Source organism: Lagopus muta, chromosome 11, assembly GCF_023343835.1.
Source record: "Lagopus muta isolate bLagMut1 chromosome 11, bLagMut1 primary, whole genome shotgun sequence".
In the NCBI taxonomy this organism is placed as follows: domain Eukaryota; kingdom Metazoa; phylum Chordata; class Aves; order Galliformes; family Phasianidae; genus Lagopus; species Lagopus muta.
In genome coordinates, this window is record NC_064443.1 from 618,977 (window position 1) to 644,164 (window position 25,188).

General features: G+C 45.1%; 1 protein-coding gene across 7 annotated transcripts in view; it reads right to left on the reverse strand.

Moving 5' to 3' along the window:
- Nucleotides 1-25,188, reverse strand: part of HEMK1 (HemK methyltransferase family member 1) — a 70,092-nt gene that overhangs the window by 14,026 nt on the left and 30,878 nt on the right. For 3 of the 7 annotated variants that reach the window (XM_048957018.1, XM_048957021.1, XM_048957017.1), the window contains exons 10-11: nt 24,908-25,021; nt 23,508-24,558 (exon numbers count right to left, since the gene is read on the reverse strand). In XM_048957018.1, coding sequence (XP_048812975.1) covers nt 24,522-24,558; nt 24,908-25,021 — 151 coding nt within the window. In that variant the 3' untranslated portion in view covers nt 23,508-24,521. Of the gene's footprint in view, nt 1-1,635; nt 14,732-23,507; nt 24,559-24,907; nt 25,022-25,188 lie in introns of those variants that run through there. The other 4 variants (XR_007379225.1, XM_048957020.1, XR_007379224.1 and 1 more) reach the window with 3 other exon arrangements.

Genomic DNA, 25,188 nt, shown 5'->3' on the forward strand with positions numbered 1-25,188 from the left:
GGGCCCAGCGAACTGGGGCTGTCACAGCTCTCACCACGGGAACACTTCTGGCCCCAGTGCATTCTGCCTACACCTTTTGCTCCACGCCTGCTCCTTTCAGAGGTATTCTCAGAAACCCAGATCTTCCTGTGTCACAGCAGGAAGTGATTTGTCACGGTTATTCCCTGAAGAACTTCATTTTCTGGTAGTGGAGAACGGTAGGAACAGGCAGAGAGCAACTGAGTTTGAGTCTCACTGGGCAAATTACTGGCCTGACATTTAAGCCTAGGTACTCAGAATTAACCATAAAAATCAGTTTAACTCAGAAGTTGCCTTCTCAATTTGCCAAACAGGAGAAACGCTTTGATCCAGGCAGCTCCTCACCCACATCTGACAGTACCCAAGACTTCAAAAACAAAGTGAAAAACAAAGAAAATTCACAACGCGTAATCAAAGAAGAGATTCTTCTGAAGGCTTACCTCGAGCTGGGACATTTACTTTTTTGTTTTCCCCTGTCCTCTCTCTCTTATCTTGCCATTTTCACACAAGAATTCCCAAAGACAAGTCCTAAAGAATACAGCACAGATCACAGAATATGCCTAGGGTTCCCTGGTGTCCTTCTGGCTTCCTTGGCTTCCAGATGGCAGGCCACGCTCACAGGCAATCTAGCCAATAATATGGAATCGTACAGATGTTTTTAACTGAATCAGTAACTATTTTCAAGTGGCTCTGTGGGAATTTTGTCGTATGGTTGTTGTTTTTTTTCTTTTAAACTAATGATGTAAGTGGAGAAATGAGGCCATGTCTGGTGACACTGTAGTCTGACTCTAAACTATCAAAACCACAGTGGCCAGAGGCGGGACTTTCCCTCGATGCTTTAATTCACCACAGTTAAGTACAGCAGAAGATACAGCACCCGATTCCCTCTGCAAGCAGTTGTGTACTGCAGAAGCTGTACTCATTCACTCACACTCAGAGCACGCCGCACAGCACATGTCCCCTTTATCTGTTAGGTTTCAGTTCACTTCTTCACGTACTTTTGGGCTGCCACTTACCCCCATTTACTAGAACATTGCTGTTCTCTGGCTTGGTTGCCTTCATTAACAAAGGTAACCTTATGAATATGAAAAAGAAAATAGGGAAGAGTATTCCACTACTTTATCTTTGGAAGTAGGACTGCTGAGCATCGTGCACCGTGAGCAGCTTCAGGAAGAATAGATAAGGATTACTTTATCACAAAGGCACCCAAGGTGCTCATCCTACGGTATTGTGAAGCTGCAGGGGTTTTTCTGAGGAGCCTGCGTTGCAGCAAGCAGTCCTTCACTTGAGTACTGTCCTCAAGCCTGATCAGCTGTGCACCAGCAGCTGTCAGAAGACCACACTTCTGACGTAGATCATCTGGAAAGATCTGGTCTTGCTCTAGCACAAGGGAATGGGACTTTCCTGTTTAAAATGTAATTGCTTTACTGTATTTTCTGAAAATATTTAAATGCCCTCACTGAAATTGTGTTTAGCTTGGTTAAACACAAGTAGGCTGTTAGAGCTGCTACATCTACATCAGTGTCTGCCCACTGTTCTACTTCAATTCTAGAGTCAGCTCATCTGTATAGTCCAAATCAAGCTGCTGAAGAACAAAACGGCACTAGGAACACCAGAAAAAGGCAACACAGCTTGATTTATTTTGAAGTTTCCCATTCATCACCATCTTTCCCATACACATATGATATTTTACCCTGGACTGTTTTGATACTTCATCAATTAATTCTTTACTAACACAGTGCAGTTCACAAAGAATACATTTCTGGCACTCAGTGGTTAGTGCCTCTCAGCAATGGACTGGCCTCCTGAGTTAATCTTACCTCAAAGGTCTGTGTAAAACCCTCAGCTTTTTTAATGTTATTGTTATTTTCAGGGAACATCTCTTTGCTGGATGCAGCCACTGCAGTGAAACAAGGGCTATCCCGGAGAGCAGAGATCTTAATGTGTTTATGAGCAGCTAAGCTGTGGTACTGAAATCACTGAGGGAAGAACTGCCACAGCCCTGGTGCCAACATCTCCATGAGCACAGGAGATGGAGATGGGGTTCAGTAAATGAAGGGTGAAGTGCGGGTCTCGACTTGGGACAGGGAGCAGGGGTCCTGCTGGGGAGGACGATGGTAGGTTGGTGATTATGAAAGCACACGACCAAAGGCTACACAGGAGAAATTAGAGGCATGCCTTCCTATAGGCATGAAACAGCACATCTGTAGTGACCACTGTCTCATGATCCACCCTTGGCTCCAGCAATGATAACAATGACTGCTGCTTATGCCCACGGTTGCTATTGCTGCTGCCAGCACAACATAAACCTGGGAACCCCTGGCACAGGTTACAACCACAGGCTGAATTCCCCTTTGATACTACTTGAGCCAATGTGAGTTCTCAGAAAATGTTGCTACATGTCTCCATGACGCACTGCTAAACAAGCACCTCTTATTTTGTACTGCCTTCAATATAGCAGTGATTTCCGTGTATGGTCCCATACGCAGTGCTCTGCAACAGGGTGACTTGGAGTTGGGTAACTTGGCAACACCAGTGTCCTTGGAGAAAGCTATATGCTTTTCTAGCCATATGTGAAACAACAGTACCCTACTCAGGGCTGTTTCTGGCCATCAGAAATCACTATGCAACAAAAACGCCACAATGAATGCCTTTGTCTGTGTCTCAACCTCTCTTATCTAGGATAAAACAAGCAACTCTGTGCCAAAGCCTTAAAACAGCCAGCACCCCCAGCTCTGAGGCTCTGAAGGCAGCCTGGACTTATCAGGCAACCACCGTGGAGGTCAGGTTAGCTGGCTGACCCAGGATATTACCCAGTGCTATCAGCGTGAAAGACCTGAAGGGCTGTTTTCACCACTGCTTTGGCTCACCACAACATCACAAGGCATGTTCCCTTTCCCCTCACCTGCCACGAGGTACTTGCAGATCACAAAGGTCTCCGGGAATGAAACGCTACTGACAGCAACAGGGAATTCTGTGCTCTTGCCAGAGCAAAAACCAGTCAGTGGGGAGAACTTGTGCCGGATCCCTGACCCTTCATCCAGGGGAAAGGCAACTGGCTTCAACGCCACGTTAGGCTCCCTTCAGAGGGTGCAGAGGGAACTTCAGCTTTGCAGTCTGCAAGCAGTCATGGAGGAGGTGGGATGAACACACTGCTGGCAATGGAAAGAGCTTTTGCCCTTCTTTCTGAAGCATGTCTTGTTCTCTTCTGAGAAACCAGGTCTGATGAGTTCAGCTGCATAGTCTCCTACCTAACCAAGCCTTCAGAAAGGAGAAGTCAGGGAAGAAAAAGCCATCTATAGAAAAGGTGGGTTTGATGGGAGCTTACTGAGCTGCAGCACGTAGCCTTGATGAGATGTGATTATTTCTGCTCTGGCTGTACTTTTGGCATTCAGCAAGGATAGCAATGGTCCTTTCTTCTTAAAATTAGTTAATGTTAAATAAGTTTTAACCTGAAATGTCTAAATTCCGAGAGGAGGAGGAACGCTCACTAGCCAATCCTGAGAAGTCACCTGGAGCCAGAAGGCCCATTTCTTCAGCTTGTCACACACAAATCCATCCAGGTCACATGGAGTTCTGCAGTTTCAAGAGCTCAAGCTTCTTAACTTCCTATCATGAGATATTTATGCCACTTTTATAAGCTACAAGCTACTCAAGACTGCCTGACTATTACAGCTTAAATGTATAAACAACATTCTCAAGTGAACATGCTATCATTTTTATTTTTTTTTAACCTACACACATGCACACACGATTTGTTAAAACCCGAGAGCTTTTTGAGAATCAAGGGGAAACGTGTTCACTAGAAGATTTACTAAATGTAGATTGTTTCCCCAGCAAAAATAATAATAATAAATAAATAAAGAATAACAGCCAAACACAGAGATATGCTCAAAGTTTTTGGGGATACAATTAGCTTTCACTTGGATTGTTGTTTTAGGATTGTTTTGTTGGTTTTTTTTTTGCTCCTTGATGCTAACTGCTCTCTCCTCAGCCAGCTGAACACAATCAACTGCTGTTCAACGGAAGTTACTCTACAGCAACAGTATTTCATAGATCTTGTGACGCTTTGCCGGAACCTCAAGTTCTCCTGTGCACAGACATATGCTTTGAAAAGAACAGCTGCACTTCATCCACATCTCTTTACTTCACTGTCATGCCAACAAGAAAAAACTTGAAGGGAAGCACGTTCACTAAACCCGCTACGACAAACACAGACACAGAACAAAGCAAGAGACAGCAGCCAATGCCAAGTCCTCCAGCACACAGAGTAAAGGACAAGAGAGCCCTGGGCATCCCCACCTTCCTACCCTGAGTGACACTTGGATATTTTTAGGGCACTCCATAGAGTCTCCTTCCAGCCAGCCCCCGTGCAGGGCCAGGACTGGCACAGGAGCTGTGTATGCACTGCATCACACTGGAAACACTGATCGATCTCCCCCAGCCACAGCTCGCCCCAAGCCTGCAGCCAGTAAGTGCCCCACGGTACTGCTGAGCCCATCAGAAAAGGCACTGAAGGGCACGGCTGAAGAGCCATTCCCATCTCAACACTGCATGTTTCACACTGTTATCACACAGCTCAGACTGCACAATGACAGCCAAGCATGGGAGTGACTTACCTCGAGTGAAGTCCACAGGCCCAGGATGAGACTGCCTTGGCCTGCCCACCACTACAGCTCCCTTCACACCACTGAAATTGTTTTAAAGAAAGCAAAAAATAGGTCATCCATTCTTTGGGAATGTCTTCTTTCAGGAAAAATGCTTCACTTTTTTTTTAAATTTTTAACTAATTCTGCACAAGACTGATGAGCAGAAGAGCAATCCCTGTGCAGCCACTGTTACTTACATTGACTCAGCTGGAAAGTGACACCCAACGGAACTTTTGAGAACAGGAACTTTCTCAGGGCTAAATGGTGAAAGTAAGGCACGTTAAGCCTGACTTGCACCTATGTCAGCACCCAGATTGCTCTACTGGAGGATCCAGTGCCTTCCAGATGTCTAGGTTTATATTCCACGTCTCCACCCAATTTATTCTACCTTTCTGTCAAAGATCAGAGGCAAAGGGTTTGATTCACTTGTTCAGTTAATCGAAAGTTTATTTTTACATTCTTTCTACTCTTTTCTCCTTGTTTGCTGCTGGCTTCTGCATTTTCGTGGAGCTCCTGAATGGCAGGTATGGATGACTGCCTTGCAGCTTGCTGTATGGCACAGGCAATGGACACTGTGCATTCTGAATGCTAGGACACCTTGCTTCTTCCTCAAGGAGGAAACAGTAAAGCACCTGCTCCTGAGTGAGGCAGCAGCTCCTATCCTTGCAGGAGCTCAGAGGGAACCAGGACATGCTGCTATCCCAAAGGTGAGAACCACTATTGAAGCATGGAAAAGAAAGCATGTCACTTTTGGAACCAGCCTCTGGCTTGCACTTTCCCCTTCATTGTGGCCCTAAGAGGTCAAACTGCTTGAACAAAGTGAAGAACAACCCCCTCCTTCTCTGAGCTGCAGTCACTGGCACACCAAGACAAGCTGTGTGCTTGCTGCCAGGCTCAGTGAGTGCTTTCTTCTCCACAGCGCTGCTGCACACCATGCCCTCCTGGGTACCACAAACGTTCTGTGCACACCATGGCTTCCTGAGCCAACAGAGTCTTGCTGTCTGCTCTCATGGAGGCTATCAACCTCAAAAAAATAGTAGAGATTTCCTCATCTTCACAAGTTCTACAAGCCTCGCTCTGCTCAGGTGCTTTGCCTTCCTTTGCTTCCCTGATTAATCCTCACCCTACAGATATGACCCTACTGCTCAAACAGAGCTCAGGTTGGCAAGTCAAGCCAGCCACAGGCTGCCTGCCTGCAGGAGTCTCTGGTGGCACAGAGCAGGGGCTACTCACACAGACATGAGGGCAGGAGGGGCTCTGGCTGCAGTCAATTGCTTGCTCCTTGTAGAGGAGTTTTAGCTCTGTGCATCCCAAGGCCACAGAACACACTGCATCCTGCAGCACAGGGAGGCTCTTTCTTGGAAAACAAACACAATGTAAAGCCTCCTGGTTTTATGTTTCAGTGCATCTTTCAAGCTACAAAACAACACCAAATGAGACCAAATGAGAACTGGGATGCTTTCATGAGTGACGGTAAATCAGAGCACTGCTCACACTGCATAACAAAGACTGCTCAAGTTTATGGGGCCACAATATTTAACTTCAACTAAGGAAATAAGGACCTTAGAATTCCTCATTTAATCACAGATGTCTGAGGTAATATTTGAAACCTGGGACCACACTTCTAAACAAAACACATTTGCCTAAAAAGCCAACAATATCATTTAATGAAAAGAAGCTGCATGCGTATATTGCCATTCCACTGACACAGAATGGAAATGAGTAACTTCTTCACCATACAATCCTTGCAACTGTTTACTTTTTCTGAAGGGATTTCTCCTTTACCAAAGCTTTCACAGTGGCCGTTTTCCTCCCCTGCTGGAAACTGGATCACTGTTAACCTCGTACAATTTTTTGTTATTTAAAAATCTGTACCATAGAATCACAGAATGATTTGGGTTGGAAGGGACCTCAAGGATCATGAATCCCACCAACCCTGCCACATGCAGGGCCACCAACCTCCCCACTTAATACTAGACCAAACTGCCCAGGGCCCCATCCAACCTGGCCTTGAACACCTCCAGGGATGGACAGGGCATCCACAGCCTCTCTGGGCAGCTGTTCCAGCACCTCAGTGCTCTCACAACAAAGAACTTCCCCTGATATCCAACCCAAATCTTCCCTCCCTCAACTTCAAACCATTTCCCTTTGTCCTGCTGTTATCTACCCTTTTAAAGAGTTGAGCTGTACTGAGCATATTATTTTTTCATACACTCTCTCTCACACTCTCTGTCTCCTACTAGACGAGAAAGAACAAAAATGTTTATCTCAGCTATCTAATAAACATAAATGCCTTCTGCAAGTCTGAATCAGGCTGAGGAACAGATATTATATACAGATAAACAGAGTGCTGAATGATTTAAGACGCATCAACAGCTAAATGCAACATGGAATGCATTGGTAAAATTACAAATTAGCATTAATGCGCAATCAATTCAACTAAAAAGGGAAGACAATGTTGCTGCGAAGAACGGCCTTTTTTAGTCAAAATCAATGAGAAATCAATGGTATAGTTTAATGGAAGGGGAAACACTAGGAAAGGAAATATATTCATATTTCAGAGAACTTTGCAATTAACTGCAACACTGAAAATGAATATTAAGTATAATTCTCCACTTCCTCCTTGCTTGCATGAGGACAAACAGTGCTCAAATTTGGAATAAATCAGTGCAAAGTTAATACAGCCCCATTTTGCCAGCACAAAGTTTCATCCTCGTCAGTGCTGTCATGCTAATTAGAACTGATCCGTTTGCTTCTTCCTTGTGGCACTGTGCCTTTCTGCTACCCTGCCAGTGAGGAAAGGAGTGAAAAAATCAGTGAAAAAATAATTCATATCCACGTCAAGACACCTGTTCTCTGCCAGACAGTTTTGCACTAGTGCAAGCTGGGCCTGTGCCCAAACTGCTGTGGGTGCTCCAGTCAGGAGCAGAACCCAACAGACAGACTTCAGAAACAGAATACTTCCAAATAATTCAACAGTCATGTTTTTGGTGTCGCTTCAGAGAATAAAACATAGAACCCAAACTACTTGATACTAAACCTAAACCTAGCTGCAGTGTGTTACAGTGTAAATACATCTCGCAGGGATCCTTCTGCTAACATCACTGCAAAGGCCATGAGCAGAACGTGAGCAGCTGCCTCAAAATTAGATGCCTGTCAGCAAAAGGAGGATGGAGACAAGCCTCCACGTGAGCCCATGTGATCAAAGCAGGTAATCCTTCAAACCCTCTCTGCAGAGATTTTATCCCAGTGGGGCAGTCAGGCCATGAGTCACTTGCCATGAGTGACGCTCCCACCAACTCCTCCCAGCAGCAGGAGGGTTTCAGGTGGAAAATTACAGGTGTGTTGTGGACCAAGGCTGTGAAACAGATCACCCTGCGTGCTTTGTTTCAGACGCTTCCTACAGGTGTTCATCTGAACAGTTTAAGCACAGCAAAACTGTAAGAACTGTGGAAGAGTTCTTAAAATGAGCACTACACCTTTGTGCTAACAGTTAGGCTCTCACAAATATCATTGTGATATGGCATATTTGCAGCTAAACTTCACTTTTATATTGTCCCTCTTTCTAACCCTGTGAAATGAGAAGCCAATGTCTCACCATTTGCAGGGGTGGTTTAGCATTGCTCCTTCTGGCTAGTGGCAGCACAGAAGAAAAGGTCTAAAGAGTACAATCAGCAGGAAGGTCAGTGTAGTTTCTGGTTTGCGTGGGTCCTCTCAGGGCATTGCACAATGTTAGCCTCCTTCAGGTGGATTCCCTCATCAAAGCTTGGCACTACTGCCTTGAATGTGGACTGTTGCACCACACCAGTATTCCTTCTTCCTCTTTCTGGAATATTCAGCTGTGTTTAAATCAAAACTTTGGACAGCAGAATGCAGACACCCTTGCATTCAAATGTCAAAAAGAAATAGCACATTCCATAATCCTAGCTAGAGACGTGGACATTAAGATTTAAATCCACCTCAGTAGGTGAGGCATCACACTGTCTCCAAATGGTCTTCTACAAAGAGCACAGAAGACTGAACCTAGCCAAGAAAGGGGAAAGACAGGGTAATCCCCATTTCCTGCAGACCTTCTTCATCATTTTATTGATGAATTTTTTTATTGATTTATTTTTTTATTGATTGATTATTATCCTCTAACATGATCTGCCCCATCTTTTCATCTGTTGCATCCACACAATGAAACCACAAGCAGTGGTTGAACATTTCTGAGCACGGGACGCCTTCCACATCCAAATTGCCAAGGTTTGCTTATTGGTGCATTGCATTTTACACCAACTTTAATTTAGTTTAAGAACAGGCTCACAGCACTTGTTTCTGAACCAATTCACAGGGACATACCGCGTTCTGTCCTACCACGCTCCCCATCTGCCTCACCAAAGGGTATTTATAATTCCCTGGAGCTGGATTACCTTTCACGGAAGGCCGCAGGGTTCAGTCCATCAGGTGCTGGAATTCTGCAGGGCAGGAGCAGCACCGGGCTCCTCATGCCTTGTGGATGATGGCAGAGCTTCTTTTAGTTCTTAACCTTTTCCTTCGCGGCAGTAGGAAACCATGTCAGTGCAAGTGAACACGCTGCACCGGCACGAAGAACAAGCCCGGCTGCCAAGCTAATTGTGGAGACAGGAATGGGTGCTAGAAGGGTAGGACGGGAGGTGGGTGCCTTTTTTATTAGACTTGTCCTGATGCCCTAAATGGGCCAGAAGGAGTGAATGTATCCTCTCACATAAAGAGCCATTATGCAGGGATTTCATTTTTCTGATGGAAAAATCTTGACAATCATAAATAGGAGCGTTCGCATGACAGGGAAATTCTAGCTAGGCTTTTCAATGAATCTCCTGCAACAAATTCCAAATTCAACCAGCTTCTTCTATCTAAGCTCATGTGCATGCTGCAGGATTCACATACTTCACCCCTCATTACCTATGGCCAGACTGAAATCAATGCAGCAAGAGGTGAAAAGGCTTAAGAACCAGCTCTTAGCAATAACCCTCACCACAGCCACAGGTAAAGAGGAAGACTGAAATGTATTTGGTTTCACTTAAACTGTGAGGGAAAGAAAAGGAAGAATGGCAGAGGAAGGAAGGAAAACAAAAGGAAAGAAGTAGAAATTTGTACGTAGAGGGGAGAGTCCCAACTATCTCCCATGTTAGACTGAAACCGAACGCACAAGAGAATTTGTGGAAGTTCTTAGAAGAAAGAGTCATATTATTGTCCTTGAGTCTTTTATTTTCTTAGTGAGCAGCACTTGCCATTTTTATCTCCTCCATTCACCAAAAGAGAAGATTGTGGGGGTACCCAGCATATAGTAGGCCACTTCCTATACCTCATAATGCTCAGGCAAACATTCTCAGGCAGCCTGGAACGAAGGCATACTTGTGACTGAACAGTTCTGGACAACTCAGTACAAAAAAAAAATGTCTTTATGAGATAAGGAGTCTCTAACTTCTTTGTTGAGGTATTGCAGGAAAAGGAGGGAATGGAAAACTGTTACCTGCAGACCACATTTGTGTTAGTCCTTCAAGGTTTCCCTTCTCCCTACCAAAATTCCCTGTTGGTTCATGAAAATTGGTTCCCTGTTGGATCATGAAAATCGAAGACCCACATTCTTTAATGAGCAGCAGGCAAGGGAGACTGGCCACTTCTGAAAGACCTATGACATTTCACATCATCAGATATGAGCCTGTTCTGGAAAATGGAATTTTTATACTCATCATATCCTTCCAATGCATCGACTGCATCCATCAATGGCAGCCTTCCAACGATCTGCTTAGCTTTATTGCCACACCAGCATCACGCCAGGGAGCAAATAACTAAAGTCTATTAGTAACAGAAAAATGCTATGCAAAAGCAAACTCAGCAGAGCTGCACCATGGATACTATGGCAAATTTCAGATGAGAAACAGATTTTTCTTTTTTCAGAACAGGCAACAGTGTTCCTCCAGCTTTCACCCATCACTCCCTGATGCTCTCCAGATTTGCAGCCAGAAGGAAGGGGAAGTAAGTTGTTTCTCTGCCTGAATGTTGACGTCTCATTATGAGCTGAAAAAGATGCTTGCTCTGCATGCTCTGCTACTTCCTTCATTCAGGATTCTGTCCATTAACATCTAATTTTCGTCTTCTTCTTGCATTCTTTATCTCAGTTCCAAACTGTTGTCATTTCTAGGAATACCTTTCTGTATGTCATCACTAAGGGTTGAATGTTTTGTTTTAGTTAGCTGATTTTTGCTTATCTGCTTGCATTTTCCTCCTATTTTCTAGCTTGAAAACTTCAGCTTGCAATATGGCGAGCATTCCTCAGCTCCGACCCAAGGCAACAGAGCAGCTGTGAGAACACTCCCAAGAAATGACTTCATTTTCTCTCAATCAAAACATTTTCCCACACTTCCAAGCAAACCTAACCAAGATGGTTTGCAAAAGGGTCCTAATATCATCTCTGACAAAGGCAGTTCTACTGAACTTCCTTCTGAAATTTCATGCCTAAAGGCTGTCAGGGTAAGTTTCCACCAAAATTGTAGGCATTCCCAAAATACATCGTAGAACAAATTTTAATCTTTAATGAAAAGAAATAGACAGAAATATAGCATATAAGGAATGATGGACACAGACAAAGCTACCTTACAAGCCACAGCACAGATCTGTGCCAGAAGGGAACAGAAAATGGCAGCAGTGGGAAGTGGAGATGGAAAGTTTACAATTGCATCCTACTCTGCAGGTTTTGCTTCTGCAAGACGCTGTCAGAATGCTTTACCTTCAGCCAGGTTGGTGAAGTCTCTGTCCTCAAACACTGGGATACAGCCAAAGCTGTCAATCTGCATAGCTCAGCTACCTTGAAACTCCCCTTGTCCTGCAGCTGACTTGTAACTTGGCTGTTGGTTCTCCATTACGGCTGCTGACTGCTGCAACTTGCTCTCTTGCCCAGACCTGAGGATTGGGCCGTCTATAGCACTGGCGCGCATGAAACAGAATGAGACTGCGTCAGAGATTTAATTTACTCTCTGCCTTCTTTGCTCCTGCAGGCGTCTCAGATCCCTTTGGTTTCCATTTCTCCCTTTGAGACACTGTTCCGAAATCTCACTCCTCTAGCAGCTCAAAATCTAATTTTCAGGCTAAGTGTATTAATAGCAACTTTGTACCAATTTGTCCTTGTGCCAGTATTGATCTTTATTATAAGACCTCTCCTTCCCCTCTAGTATTTACTTTGCAATGAAGTGTTTACAGAGAGACATCACATTCCTCTTCCAGTCTTTGTTTTGCTAAGCAAAACAAACTGATCTCTTTTAGTTTTCACTCATCTGCTGAGCTTTCTGGCCCTCACTCATCCTCTGAGCCCTGCTCTGCACCTGCCCCTATGTAAGCATACTTTACTGACAGAACCACACACAGTGTTCCCAGCACTCTTGAATCTTGGTTTCACACCTCCCTGTTTGTACCAGGACCCTGTTTGAAACCATCCCTGCAAACACATCGGCCCCTGTACTTATCCAATCATGTTCCTTCCAGTATCAAAGTTCCTCTGCTGCCTGGCTGCCTCCATAGCACCCAGCTCTTTCCCTGTTCTCACCCTGCTAGCACCTAAGCCAGATGGCTCCTGTGTGGGCAAGGCTCCCAGCTGCTGCTTGCGCTTGATCCCAGTGTCTCTCTGTGCTCCTGCAGAGCTCCCACACCATGAACTAGTTGTACTGCTCTGCTCCCTGACTTCGAAGCCAGCGGATTCTCGCAGAAGATTCCCCCAGTTCCATTTCTCCTCGGCCTCGTTCCCCTGTTGGTAGGCTTTTCTGCTCACCACCAATTGCCTGCACCTTCTGCAGGTCAGCCAGGATCAGTGCCCCATCAGGGCCCCAAATCCAAGACCTCTGTCTGACTCAGAACTACGCAGCCTTTAACCAGACTCCAGAGCTCCAAGACGCAGATGAACCCCATCCCAAATGGCCACATTTATCCACTGAAGCTTCCTAGTTGCCTCAAGCAACAGGGACGTTCTTTTCTTAATGTGAACCACTTGTCCCCATGTGTCCCTACAAACGAATCGCCAGCTCCCTACTCAAGGGGAAAAAATCCTGCTGACTTCATTACATCGGGGTTTCCCTGCAGTTTCTGGTGCTGTAACCTGAGCTGGGATGTCTCTGATTGCAGCCTTTGGCCTGGTCTTTCCAAGGCTTGCTTCGAGCACAAACCCAGAGAGCAAAAATGACACACACAGCACAGGTTAATAACAAGCAAAGGCATTCTCATACCTGCATAAAGTATCAATTTGAATGTAGCTAAATCCAGATCTTAGCTTAAGGAACAAAGAATTCCTCTGTTCTCCCAACCTTAATCTAGTTCTGCGAACTGATGCAAATGGGGACATCTTGTTGTCTTGTGGACATAAAAATCAGACAAGCACGCTCATGGGAACTTGCCCAGTACTATTTCAGTGGCACAGTTCCAGGAAATGCCCTCATAGCCTGCCCTCATGTGCTGCTCCCAGATCCTTGCAGTAATAACAGCCTTAAGGCTGCATAGCATAAACCAGCTCAGAAAATCTGCCTGTTCTAAACTAACTCAGGAACTGCCACTCATCTTCTCATCTCTCCATCTGCAACAAAGCCGTCAGCTTTTTTATTTCTGACTTCTGGAGAGCCTAGAATTCCCTGTTAAGTATGGCTTTTTTTTTTCTTTTTTTCTTTTTTTTTTTTTCCCCACTGTTACCAATAATAAAAATGAAAAAAAAAGTCTTTAAATTGGTGCAGTGTGGATGAACATGGCAGCCTGATCTTGCTATAGGCAGACTGGTTTGGGCAGCACATTGCTAACTGTCTCTTGCTTCTCTGCTGGAATACTTTATATCTTGTAACTATTGATGTCCGGATTGTACATGGACTGCCATGAAAAATCTGCATTGTCACTGCAATCCTCTGCCATGCCACAGCCCTCACAGAACTGCTCATCTACTGCGGATGCTACTCCCAAAGCAAATGTTTGCTTAAGACAAACGAGTAATCTGTCTCTACAGTATCAGTTTGTTTCAACTATACGGCATAACAACCTCACAGATTTCATTTGAGATTGATTTCACAGGTTTTCACCTGTGCTGTGAGCCACACTACAATTCAGTTTCCCAACCTGTAGCCCCCCATCATTGTCTGCAGTGATGACTGCATTAAGGCAACCAGAGAAACACTCCTCCACTTGAGCATCAGAAGCTCACCTGCTAGGCATCACTTCCGATGCAAAGTGTAACAGGGAAGGAAACTAGAGAGCTGACAGTTCTGAAGCTCCCCAGTTAACATATGCTGTCACCCCTGCTCCAGCCTCCCTGTTTTAGTGGAACACATCTGTACTGCTTGTTTGGGCAGCACCTCAGAAAAGAGAAAGAGGCATGACTATGTTTGCTATTTCCCCTGCGCAGGGAGAGCAGGGGGATGGCAGAGGCCCAGCAGCAAGCTCACACTGTCCTTTCCCTGTGTGAGAGGCAGGAAAGATGGCAGCTGCTTGAACAGCACGCTCCTGTGTGGGAGCCAGAGAAGAGCAGCTTGTGCAAAGAAGGAATTTTTAGGACTTTCACTATGGAGATTTGGGTTTGAGCCCTGATGAGAAAGCTAAGTACTCTGTAATCATGGTGCAAAGAAGCATAACAAACACTCACTACCTTCACAGGGACAGGGACAGAGGCAACTAGTAAAAAAAAACAAAAAACAAAACACCACCAAAGTATTCTGATGGGAAAAGCTTCTTTTAGGAAGACATTTGTTTGATTTTATAAAGAGCATTGATTTTGATATAAACGTTCCTGCCAAAGCTACTTGGAACAGCTTTGCTTCTGGCAGCTCAGAAGCTCTATTTCAGAACATCCAAATTGCACATATTTTATCCTGGAGGTTTTTATACCACATATATCATTACTGCCTTGCCCTAACATGACAGTAGCTGTGGAATATTTCATCTTCTTTTAGATGATTAGATGAATTGCATCATACTACAGAACAAAATGTTACCTGCTTTCTTAGATGAAGACGTTCCTGGGTGTCATAATGGCACTGCCAAGCTTTCATTACATAGCAAACAATGGACTTCCTGTTCTAGGGAATAAGATAAGATGTTTCAATCCTACTATGCAGCAGCTGATCTTATCAATCAAAACAATGTTTTCCTACACAATACACATACTCTGACTATCAGTGTATACTTAGCAAATCAGCATAAGTTGTACAACAACTTTAAATGAATGTAATTCAAAATGAAAATTCAGAAATCACAGAGCAAAGCATTTCTAAAATCAAAATCTGGGATACAGCATTCGTCATGGGAAATCTAAAAAGTGAACTACTTAATTCTGGTTAAAGAAGGGGAAAATAAAGAACAAACAAGCTTTAACTGACAGAACTTCCCAGAAAGTGGAAGTTCTGAGTTAGGGCAAAGCATATTAATTCTGAGAAGCCTGAGCAGAGCTTTTTTGTTAGGGACAAAGTCCGAGAGGATCAAGATGGAGGGAATTCCGCAAGAACCCACAGCAAGGATGCAGGAGGGTAGAGCCCAGCAGGATGCGAGCGCATCAGGGCTGAGCGCAGTTTTGGTGGAGGAGTAAGGCACTGCTGGGTCAGAAGAGCACAGAAAAGGGCCCTTCAGCCAGAACAGCAGCAGGTCAGTTCTTGAGCCAAGTGTCATGCTCCTGTGTAGTACCAGCACTGGGACGCTTGAGGTGCCCACACGAGCTTCTTCAGCACTGTGATACCTCCGAGCTCCCTGAACGGGCACACCATCCGCAGCAGGATGGTGCCTCCCAGGCGCTCCTTGCTTTTCCACACTCTGCATGAGAAGAGGAGCTGCTAGCAGGCACCAGCTGTCACGGACTGGGGCTGCAAGCAGTTACTGCTGCCATCAGGGTACCAGCAACAGCCACATGCCTTCATCTTTAAACTTCCGTGTCCATGACTCAGGCCCTTTCATGCTCATAACCTATCCTGGCCTTCTCACCCTGGCCCTTCTTAGAAACAATGTTATTCAGCTGCTAAATTAAATAATACTTAACTAATATATTTATCCTGATTTTTAGAACTGACAAAGGCAATCTGTTCAAAGCAAACACTTCACTCACTATCCACTCCCTTTTTCTTTCTCACATAGGCAATGATGGATGGAAAAGCAAAAATAAATTAATAATTAACTGCCTTCACAATCTTGGCTTCAACACTGGTCAATAGAGCACGCAGCTGATCCTCCAAGTAAGACACATAATGTCTTTGCTGGGCTTATGGAACTTATCCATGGAGTTTACTGCACATTCAGGATCTGCATCACAAACGTGTGCGTCTGTGTGTCACTGAGGCGGAAAAGGTTATGATGCTGAACAAAGGGCTGCTGTCTGCTGACACAAATGAGACTAAAAACTCACTGACCTGGAAGCTGACGTACAAAAACTCCTTGCAGCCTGAGTGCCCCCTGTCCATACACATTAAATGAATAAGTCTTGTTTGAGTGCAGGATAGCCTTAATCTGCAAACAAAACACATTATAGCAGCATGACTTTTACCTCAGCAAAGTCTATCAGCCACAAAATCAGATGAAAGGCATTGCAGGAGTAAAGTGCATTTTAAAGTGGGATTTTTCTGTCACAAGCTCATTCCAAATTATCTAGCATAAGGAACTTCACCCGTGGAAGCCAACAGTGTTGGCACAAGGAGAGTTACACAAGACACTGGCGGGAGAAATGAGTTCTGAAAGCTTAGAGAGAGATGGAACAACCTGTGAGAACAGCTTTTAGGCATTATGGCAATACAAACACGCTGTGCTTGGCTTGCAAAGGGTCAGAGGAGGGCTTGAAAGAAGCAGCAAGCTCAAAGTCAAAAGGGATGGTCAGAAGGTCATCCTCAGTGAATGGCAGTGGAAAAGGAGAAAAGTCTTGCCAGCTTTACAACCTCAAGTCCCTGGAAAGGCTCAAATCAATGAGGGGATCCTTGTTTCATGGAACACAAACACTGCATAGCACCACGTGGGTCAACTTCAGCCCAGCTGGAGCATGCAGGGCAACTTCACTGAGGTCAGACTTCAGCTGCCTACTCTGGATTATCAAAGCCCAACACAAACCTATGTGTATTTCAGAGCAACAGTGAGGATTTTTGCCATCAGAAGGCACTGGGCAATGCTGCTTTTGTAGCAGCTCAGGCTACTAGGTTCAGGACTCCACTGCAGCAGGCTCTTGATAGCACACTGTGCCCCACAGAGCCCATGCTGTAGCACATATACAAACACAGGAGACAAGCTAACTGTCAGGAAGAAAGCTGCAGGTAGGCAGCTGAAACTACATCAGCAAGCACCAAGTGGAAATCCAAATCTTCCACTAAGAGTTGCTCAAGATAGCCCACTAAAAACCATTGGTCTCTCATACACTCACATTTAGCATTGCAACTGGTGTTTACAGAAACTCAGGCAAGCAGCATCTTTGTGCCACTGAGAGCAGTGCTGTGCTTCTGATGGAATGAGGCTGCTCAGAGTGCCATGCTCAGTTCACTGCTGCACCGTTGCTCACTGTGGGCCACCACAAACCATCCACATTGCAGAAGGGGTTCCATTCACCCTCTGACATGCACACATTAAGCAGAGATATTCAGCTTGCCTCTTGTACAAAGCCAGTACCTTATGGACATTCAGCTCTGCACCTGTGCACTTCATTTCAGACTAGCAAAGCAGGAACTTGGCAGCACAGGCCATCCCTCCTATAAGTCTCAGCTTTGTTTGACCACACTCCTTCTGAAGGATCGTCTTCTCTAGATGGACCACAAAGTGGTTTGGTATCCACTCCCTCCTCCTCCTCCATCACGCCCAGCATTTTTGCATGCCCAAGTCCTGCTGTATTTAGCAATGACTCTGCAAGTGATGCAAACTGAAAATTGCCCTCATACTACATCTCAAGGTCTAGGCTTCTCAAACCAAACCTTCTCAGGCCACATTCTCCCATCTTTTATTCAGGCAAAGAGAAAGGAGTAGCAGTAACTACTTCCAACTCTCAAGGCACTATCATCCTCCCAGCTGACAGCTGTAATGGTTATACTGTTTAAAAGAGGATAAGAAGCAGTGAAGTGAGAAACAAGTCCAGTGAGGTTGCCAGAAATGTCATTAAGAACATTTGAGCCCTTTCCCATGCCATTTGCATTGGTCCTGGATGTTTAGATGGTAGACTCTTCTTTTCCATACTGCAAATTCTTCACCACCCTGCAGTTCTAGCCTGGGGGATGAGAATCCATTTCCTGATGCTCCACACCATGGGCAGGATGATCTCAGAACACTGCAGCTGCCACAGAAGAAAGAATAAAGGCTGAGACTACTTAAACAAGCTGAAACCAGATCATGTACCTAATGGTGGTGAGGTACTTTCCTCCCCAGGCATGAGATTGTTTGCATGCTTGTTCTAAGGCTTTATATCCTGTGGTAACTTTGCTCATGTAGCCACATTTATGGTTGCAATACTGCAACTGAAACTAGTTTCTTGTTGATGCCTATTCTCAACGAAACTGTAGGAGCATGCAAGACAAAGAAAAGTGACTTTTCAGGTTTGCTGAAAAAGGAAAAAATGTGAAAGGAAGAGATGAAGATAAAGATCCGTAGAGCTATGAAGCTGCTATTTAAAATTGCAGTTCTGATGTGAACCATGTTACAGTAGACAAACCATGGAGGCCTCATGTGGCAGCACTGCAGCAACAGTGTATTTAATCCTCCTGCACTGCAAAAGCACCACTGGCTGTTGTGAACAGGATGCATACCTAACTTCCTCAGCACTCTGCAGCAGGCTGGTTTGCCTGGGTCGTGCTCTCATCATGCTCAGAGATGCACTTGTGGAAAATCTAGCAATGATAACTTTGACTTACTCCCACATCCTTTGGTTTTGCACGAGCATCACCGAAAATAAGCACAACAAACCTGATTGATCATGCTGTAGCACAGTGCTGTTAGCTCATTCTCTGGGTATGATTGAGGTGAATACCACAGGACAGTTGCAGAGCTTTCTACAGTAACCGACTGCCTCGCTTCCATGATGTGAGGCACTCTTAAAATATTCCGAGAGAGTAAAGTGATATTTATCCCAAGCACTGCAGCAGGAGGCAGAGTAAGCAATAATGTGCCAAAGGTCACACAGCAGGGATCCCAATCCAGGTCTGGCAAATCCCAACACAGGCCCAAACCAGTTGCAAGTTTCTGTGGTGTTACACTTCACAACGGGAGCAGAGCAGAACAGCTGGTTTGACTCTGACCAGGAAACAGACACAATAGAACACAAGCAACACCTGTTTTTGGGCAGAGCTGGGATTACTGGAGCCATGCTCACGGGCAGGAAGAGATGCCACCAGGTTCCTCTGCATTTGTCCTTCCAACTCGTCTATATCCCACACTGAAATCTTCCAGCACGTGGATTTCTCCTTCTTCAGGTGTTAGAGAAAGCAATTTAAAGCAATTTAAAGCAAAGAAACAATCCCTTAAATACAGCTGATTTTGCAAGTGTTCCAGTACATTTGCACACAGCATTTTACCCAAAGGTCTGAGCGCAGGTCCAGCCCTGGAGCTGTGTGCACAGAGTACACAGGTCAGTGTGATCTCACCACTCGCTACCAGCATGCTCCTCATCCTGTTACATTCTTCTCCATTCTTTCTACCTTGAGCCTAACACGATCCATACACACTGTCTCCAGAAGGGATCAAAAACCCAAACTGAAGTGAACAAGCAATCTCGCAAACTGTTTACACATTTATTCTGCCTTCAGAAGGTTGGTCCACCAGACTCACCATGGGTGAGACCAGACTGACAAGGGGCAAACACCACACAGATCAGCATCCTGCAAGGCACCACCTCCCTCTCACAGGCACAAAGACTGGAGAAGCACTCCAGTCTTTGGTGCAAATGCTGGGAACAGTTAGGTGCAGGCTCTGAACCCTGGGCTTGTCATCCTAAGCCCAACTGACACAAAGAAACAACTGCAAGGCAAGAGAGAGCTGGTTACAGGCCTGATTCTGCAACTACTGCATGCTGTTAGAACATCCTTGATGTTACAGTAGCTTATGCAACCTGTCCCAAATCTCAGCAACTGAATGACAAGTATGATTTGGCTATGAACCCAGTGCAAAGGGATAGTACTATGTAAATAACCTGCTGTACTCACCAGGCACTGTACAAATCATGCTGAGCCTTGTGAGCAGCTGCCAGGCAAAAGCAGCAGAGAAAGGCTGTGAGATGACCCTCCACAGGGAAGGGGAACATCTGAAAGCCCACATGCTTAACTGAAAGCACATTAAAACATCTGTGGAAGAGACAATTGGCTGAAGAAACTTGATAAAGTCTCTCTTGGTATCTCATAATCATCTTAATTGTGAGAGAGAAGACTTCTCCCGCTGGGCGTTTGTCCCTCTGGATGCAACCTTCAGCAGAAGAAAACAAGTTTCTAAACAAAAACTTTAAATACAGCTTTTGAAAACTTGCCCAGACAAACAAAACATTAATGCAAGTTTTGGCCTGGTCTCCACTGCCTGGGAAATAACTTCTCCCCACAGTAACAGAGGCTGTAGCAGCTCTATTATTTCAATCACCACAAGCACAAGCATCTCCTTTCAGCATGTTCTATCTCCCTTTCCGGCAGGGAAGGAAGGGCATGCAAGAGATCCACAAAAACACCATGTTGGTGTTTCCTCAGAAATAAGGACTGTAAGGGAACAGGCTAATACAGGGAAGCTGCTCTGAGGAAAGAGCAAAGCCTCAGGACAAGAATCCAGCTTCAATGAAAGCAAGGACAAGTAGGTACTAAGGTACTTTCCTGCTGTAAAAACAATGAAGCTTCAAAACAGACCATGTTCAAAAATCTCAATCATCACTGAAGCCTTTTAGGTCAGATTAGGCAAACATGAATGATGTAAGCCAAATTGGTCCTTACTTGGACAGGGAAATTATGCTAGATGACTGTTGAGCTCTCTTACAATCCATTGTACTCTTTAGCCCTGCATCACAGAACTGGCTGCTGGCAGTACCCCCACACATTCAGTCATCTGGCTCCCCAGAGGCTTCCTGTGCCACCTTGGCTGAGTCCCCTCTGCATTTGCCAGCTCTGCACCTGGAAAAGGGTCTCATCCCTACTGCACATGTCTTAGACCCTCTGAGGATCTTAGGAAGTCCCTTCCACCCCACACTCTGAGTAGAACCGGAAAACAGGGGTGGCACTTGCATTTCAGGATGTATACTTGTAAGTTACACCAGAGCAAAGACAGATTGCCGAAAGCCATGGATCAGTGCAGCCCTGCAGGGGGATTCAGGCCTCCCATTACCAGCGCAGCTACAATTCCAGTCCTGTATTGCAGCCACGAGGGCCCCCCCAGCCTCCCTACACTAGGCCTGTACTGCAGCACAGGAATGGAGTTAAAGCCCCACTTCGCAACCATATCCACAGAGTCCTCCGTGGAGCGGGGGGCTGCACCCTGCCACACTGCCAGCACGCAGATAGCCTGCTCCCCACAGGCACAACAGGCTGGGAATACAGCACCATCTGCAGGGCTCTGCCACGCACCAAGCTTTGCCTATCCCCAACTCGGAAGGCCAGCAAGGTCCTGGTAGGCACTTTGTACCGGGTCACTCTCCAGAAATACACACCTGAACCACACTCATCAAGGTCCTGCAGGAAAACAAGGCCTCTCTGAAAGCATCACTTCAGAAACAAATTGCTGTTTCAATACAGTTCCGAAGACCCACTGAGATGCCAGAAAATTAAATGCATTTTGACAGTGATTATGTAAAGCATCAGCCCTTCTGTGGCTCAAGGGAGCAGCTGCACGGCTGCAGAGAGCTGACGTGCACAGGAGATTGCTGGCATCAGCACAGCCTCGTGCTTACAGGCACAGGCAGCAGACACAGTCAGTGCTTTAGCGAGGGCTCTGGGAGTATCTGAGGTTCTTGCAGCTTCCACATCCAAAGAGCTTCGCAGTGCTTCTGTACCAAAAGGAGCCTGGGCCAATGTGTGCAAAGCAGTGAAGAACACATTGTACTACAGCAGCACATTCCCTCAGATGCGGGTCTGACAAATCCCGCCTCTTGGGAGGAAGGATAATTTTTCTTCATTCTTGTCTATACGAGAAGGTCAGCAGCATCATGTGATTTTCCAGAGACATGTAACCACTATGCAGTGCAAGCCTTGAGAAATGCAAGCATTTTTGTTATTGCTTTTGCTATAAATATAGGAATTTAACACTTATCCTACTGGATTAGACCAAGAGTCCATCTCTCAGAGGAAGCCTACTGCTGAGAGCTCCAACAAGTGCTTGCTCTGCAAAAGGCGACTGCATCCTGCAGCTCAGCCAGCAGTGCTCTCAGAGGGGCAGCTGCCTCCACTACCTACTAGTTTGGCAGCTACCTACTGCTGGAACCAGTCTTCCCCTACAAAAAAGCAACATGATGCTCTTTAACTCCCCCATATCATAGAATCATAGAATGGCCTGGGTTGAAAAGGATCACAATGCTTATTCCGTTCCAACCCCTGCTACGTGCAGGGTGGCCAATCACCAGACCAGGCTGCCCAGGGCCACATCCAGCCTGGCCACGAATGCCTCCAGGAACAAGGTAGCGTATCACCCAGCTTCTAAAGCAACCTGCAGATGTACACTGTGCTTGTTAGCTCTGTTTCATAAATACTGTCAACACTCATACAAAACATTTCAGAAATCAAATTTAAAGACCTAAGCCAGACAAACTTAGCTAAACACGCTAACATTGTTATTATTTACTAAAAACAAACAAACCACCACAGTATCTCTCTGACCGCAATCTGCTCTTACCACTGCCAGAATCAGCTGGGTTGATATTTGATTTCCAAACCTAGGATTAAGTGCATTCTAACTGAACCTTTTTTGTCACTTTCCACCCATTTCCTCTGCTGTGATAAACCACAGCAGGTAGCACAGTCCAATGAGGGCTCATAATTTCATGTACAAAGTTTATAGGATGGGAGAACTCCCGAGGCAAGCAGAGTGGTGGGATGGGATGAAAGGCCGGTGTATGAGCAGAGGGTGAGGAGGGGATTGAAGTGCAGTGAGCTGGGCACTGGTGAATCCTAAGTTCAGATACCTGCAAAAAAACAGGGCCAAAGCTTAAATATTAAGAAGTGAATGAGTGCAGCACAGGCAGGAGGAAAAGGACTAAATGTATTAGCTCTCTGAAGCTGCTTTGGCCCTCCAAACAAATGCCCAACTTGCTGATGCAGGACCCGTCATTTCTGACGACGCAGTTTAAGTTCAGCATGGACAGACTGCCTGCCTGCACACTCACAGCACAGGTCACTGCCTTCTTCTTTCTCCCTTCCATGCTCACCTCCCGTGGCCCAGCAAATGTTTTCATTTGGAGTGATCCAGATCCTTTGGTGTCCTTCTCTCTTTCCTTCACTGGCTAGCTATGGTCAAGAAGAGAACCTCAGAAACAGCAGTGAGCAGCAGCAGCTTGGATTTAATCCTACTGGTACATATGTCGTGTTCTTGACCATCAATTTCAGGACTTTTCTCAGTGTTGTTTCATACAACTCTAAGTCGCCCTCCCCGACAAAGAAATGGACTTCAGCTGTTCCTGTGGGTGCCAAGAGACTGGGTCTTTCTTCAAACTTAGCCTGCTGTCAAATTTTGTATAACTACTCTTTTTCCCTCATCTTTTTGACTTCTCCATCTCAGAAACTGGAGCAGTCATTCTGGCCTTCTTTGTAAAGTCTCACATTTCAAAGCCTTACCTGGAAGTTAAGCATTAGTATTACTATCAGAAACAATTTAAGGATCCCAGATATTTATTCAGATCTGCTAGCATGTTTGAAAACTCAATTGCAATGCATTTCTTACAAGACTCAATTTAACCTACAGGCAACACTACCTTTATTACTATGGTTTTACTGTTTCTGGCAGCATCCACAAAGTGTCAGGTGCTGTAGATTCAGATAATTTTAACCAACACCAAGAACTCCTTCCTCTTGAGTGACCCTTTACAGCCTCAAATATGGAGTGAAAGCATGTCAGGGAGAGGTGCTTTTCCAGTTGTGGTCCTTAACTGTCTATATAAAAGGCTCTCCCTTCTAGTCCAAACGAGTATATTCCAAAGGAAAGGGCTACCTTATCCACAGATTGTTGTCTATTCTCTTCACAAATCCATCTCAACCCACGTATGACCAAAATCACTTTATCTGAGCTTCAGAACTCTGTCTGTCCTAAGCAATCATGGTGTAACGTGCAGCGATGTTTCAATGACATTCAGCAGGACTAGGAAACAAAGGCTGCTTTGCTTTTGGTGAGCTACAGCAAAGCATCAGAGTCCTAAAAAGAAACCTGAATTTGAAGTGTGCAAGTTAGTCATGTCCCATTATAACTGCACACTTGTGAGCTACTATAAGCTGGAGTTGAGACCATTGTCATCCAGCTTGGTCATGTTCTAAAATTTATCTCAAGGTTGAAAAAAAAAAAAAAAAAAAAAAAGGTGATGTTCTTCCCAGGCAAAAATGAGTGATACGACATGTTGACAAGCTGTATTTTTAACATATTTCTTTGAAATTTGCTATCACAGCAAGGAAATATCTGGAGCTGCAAACTCTTCTATATTTGGTCCTGAGATTAACGAGTCACTTGAGTGGAGTGAACTAGAGTTTCATGAGGTTCCTTGAGGAAGGTCAAACACTTCCAAACACTCCTGCGATCCTCTGCAACTCTAGATGAAGTCTGTGTTGGGAAATGAGGGGTCTGTCACTGCATGGAAAAGTCATACACTGGAAAATGGAGATTTCTTTTGTCACACAGCTTTCATGAAGCCATTCAAGAAGGGCTCACCAGCGAAAAAGCTTACTGCAAGAAAGGATGTTGTTCCTGGTACAGTTGTCATCTGCTTTGCTTTTGGATGTGCAGAAACCTGGGTCTGTGGGAGAAAAATGAGCAGAGCTTTAAGTCTTGCTGGGGTGAACATGGTTCTACCTCCATCATATAAAGGTAGCAACTTTCCAATGGCAGTAATCTCAAAAGAGCTAGTCACCCCATCAGAAATGCTTACTGTGACAGAAACTCTGACTCAGAAATGCTTGCCAGATTATCTCATGATGTAAGAAAGTTCAGACAGTTGAAAAGAGTCCCTGATTTTTTAAAGGTTGGCTTCAGCTGCTGACTTTCTCTTGCTGAGTTTCATTCAGTATATCAGGATGCAGGGATCTAATCTCTGCGAAACACAGTCATATACTTGAAGCAAAAATCTGAACGTAAAATAGACTTACTTGCCACAGAAATCCTTGTGAACAGCACGAAGGGCGAGGAGCAAGTCGGGATGTGCACATAGCCAATCCTCCACCAAATCAGGGTGCCTGGGATCAACTTCCAGAAACACACTCCTGAAAAGATGTGGGGAGATGCACATAACTAGATTGCTAGGCTGAGAAAAACTAAAATCTTCCTTTACGGAACACTGCAAACCAATGATCTTAAAACAGACTGCAGCTATCTGTTTAAGACACAGATGCCAACTGCTTCCTTCAGAGGGAGAAAGCGTTGATCTAAA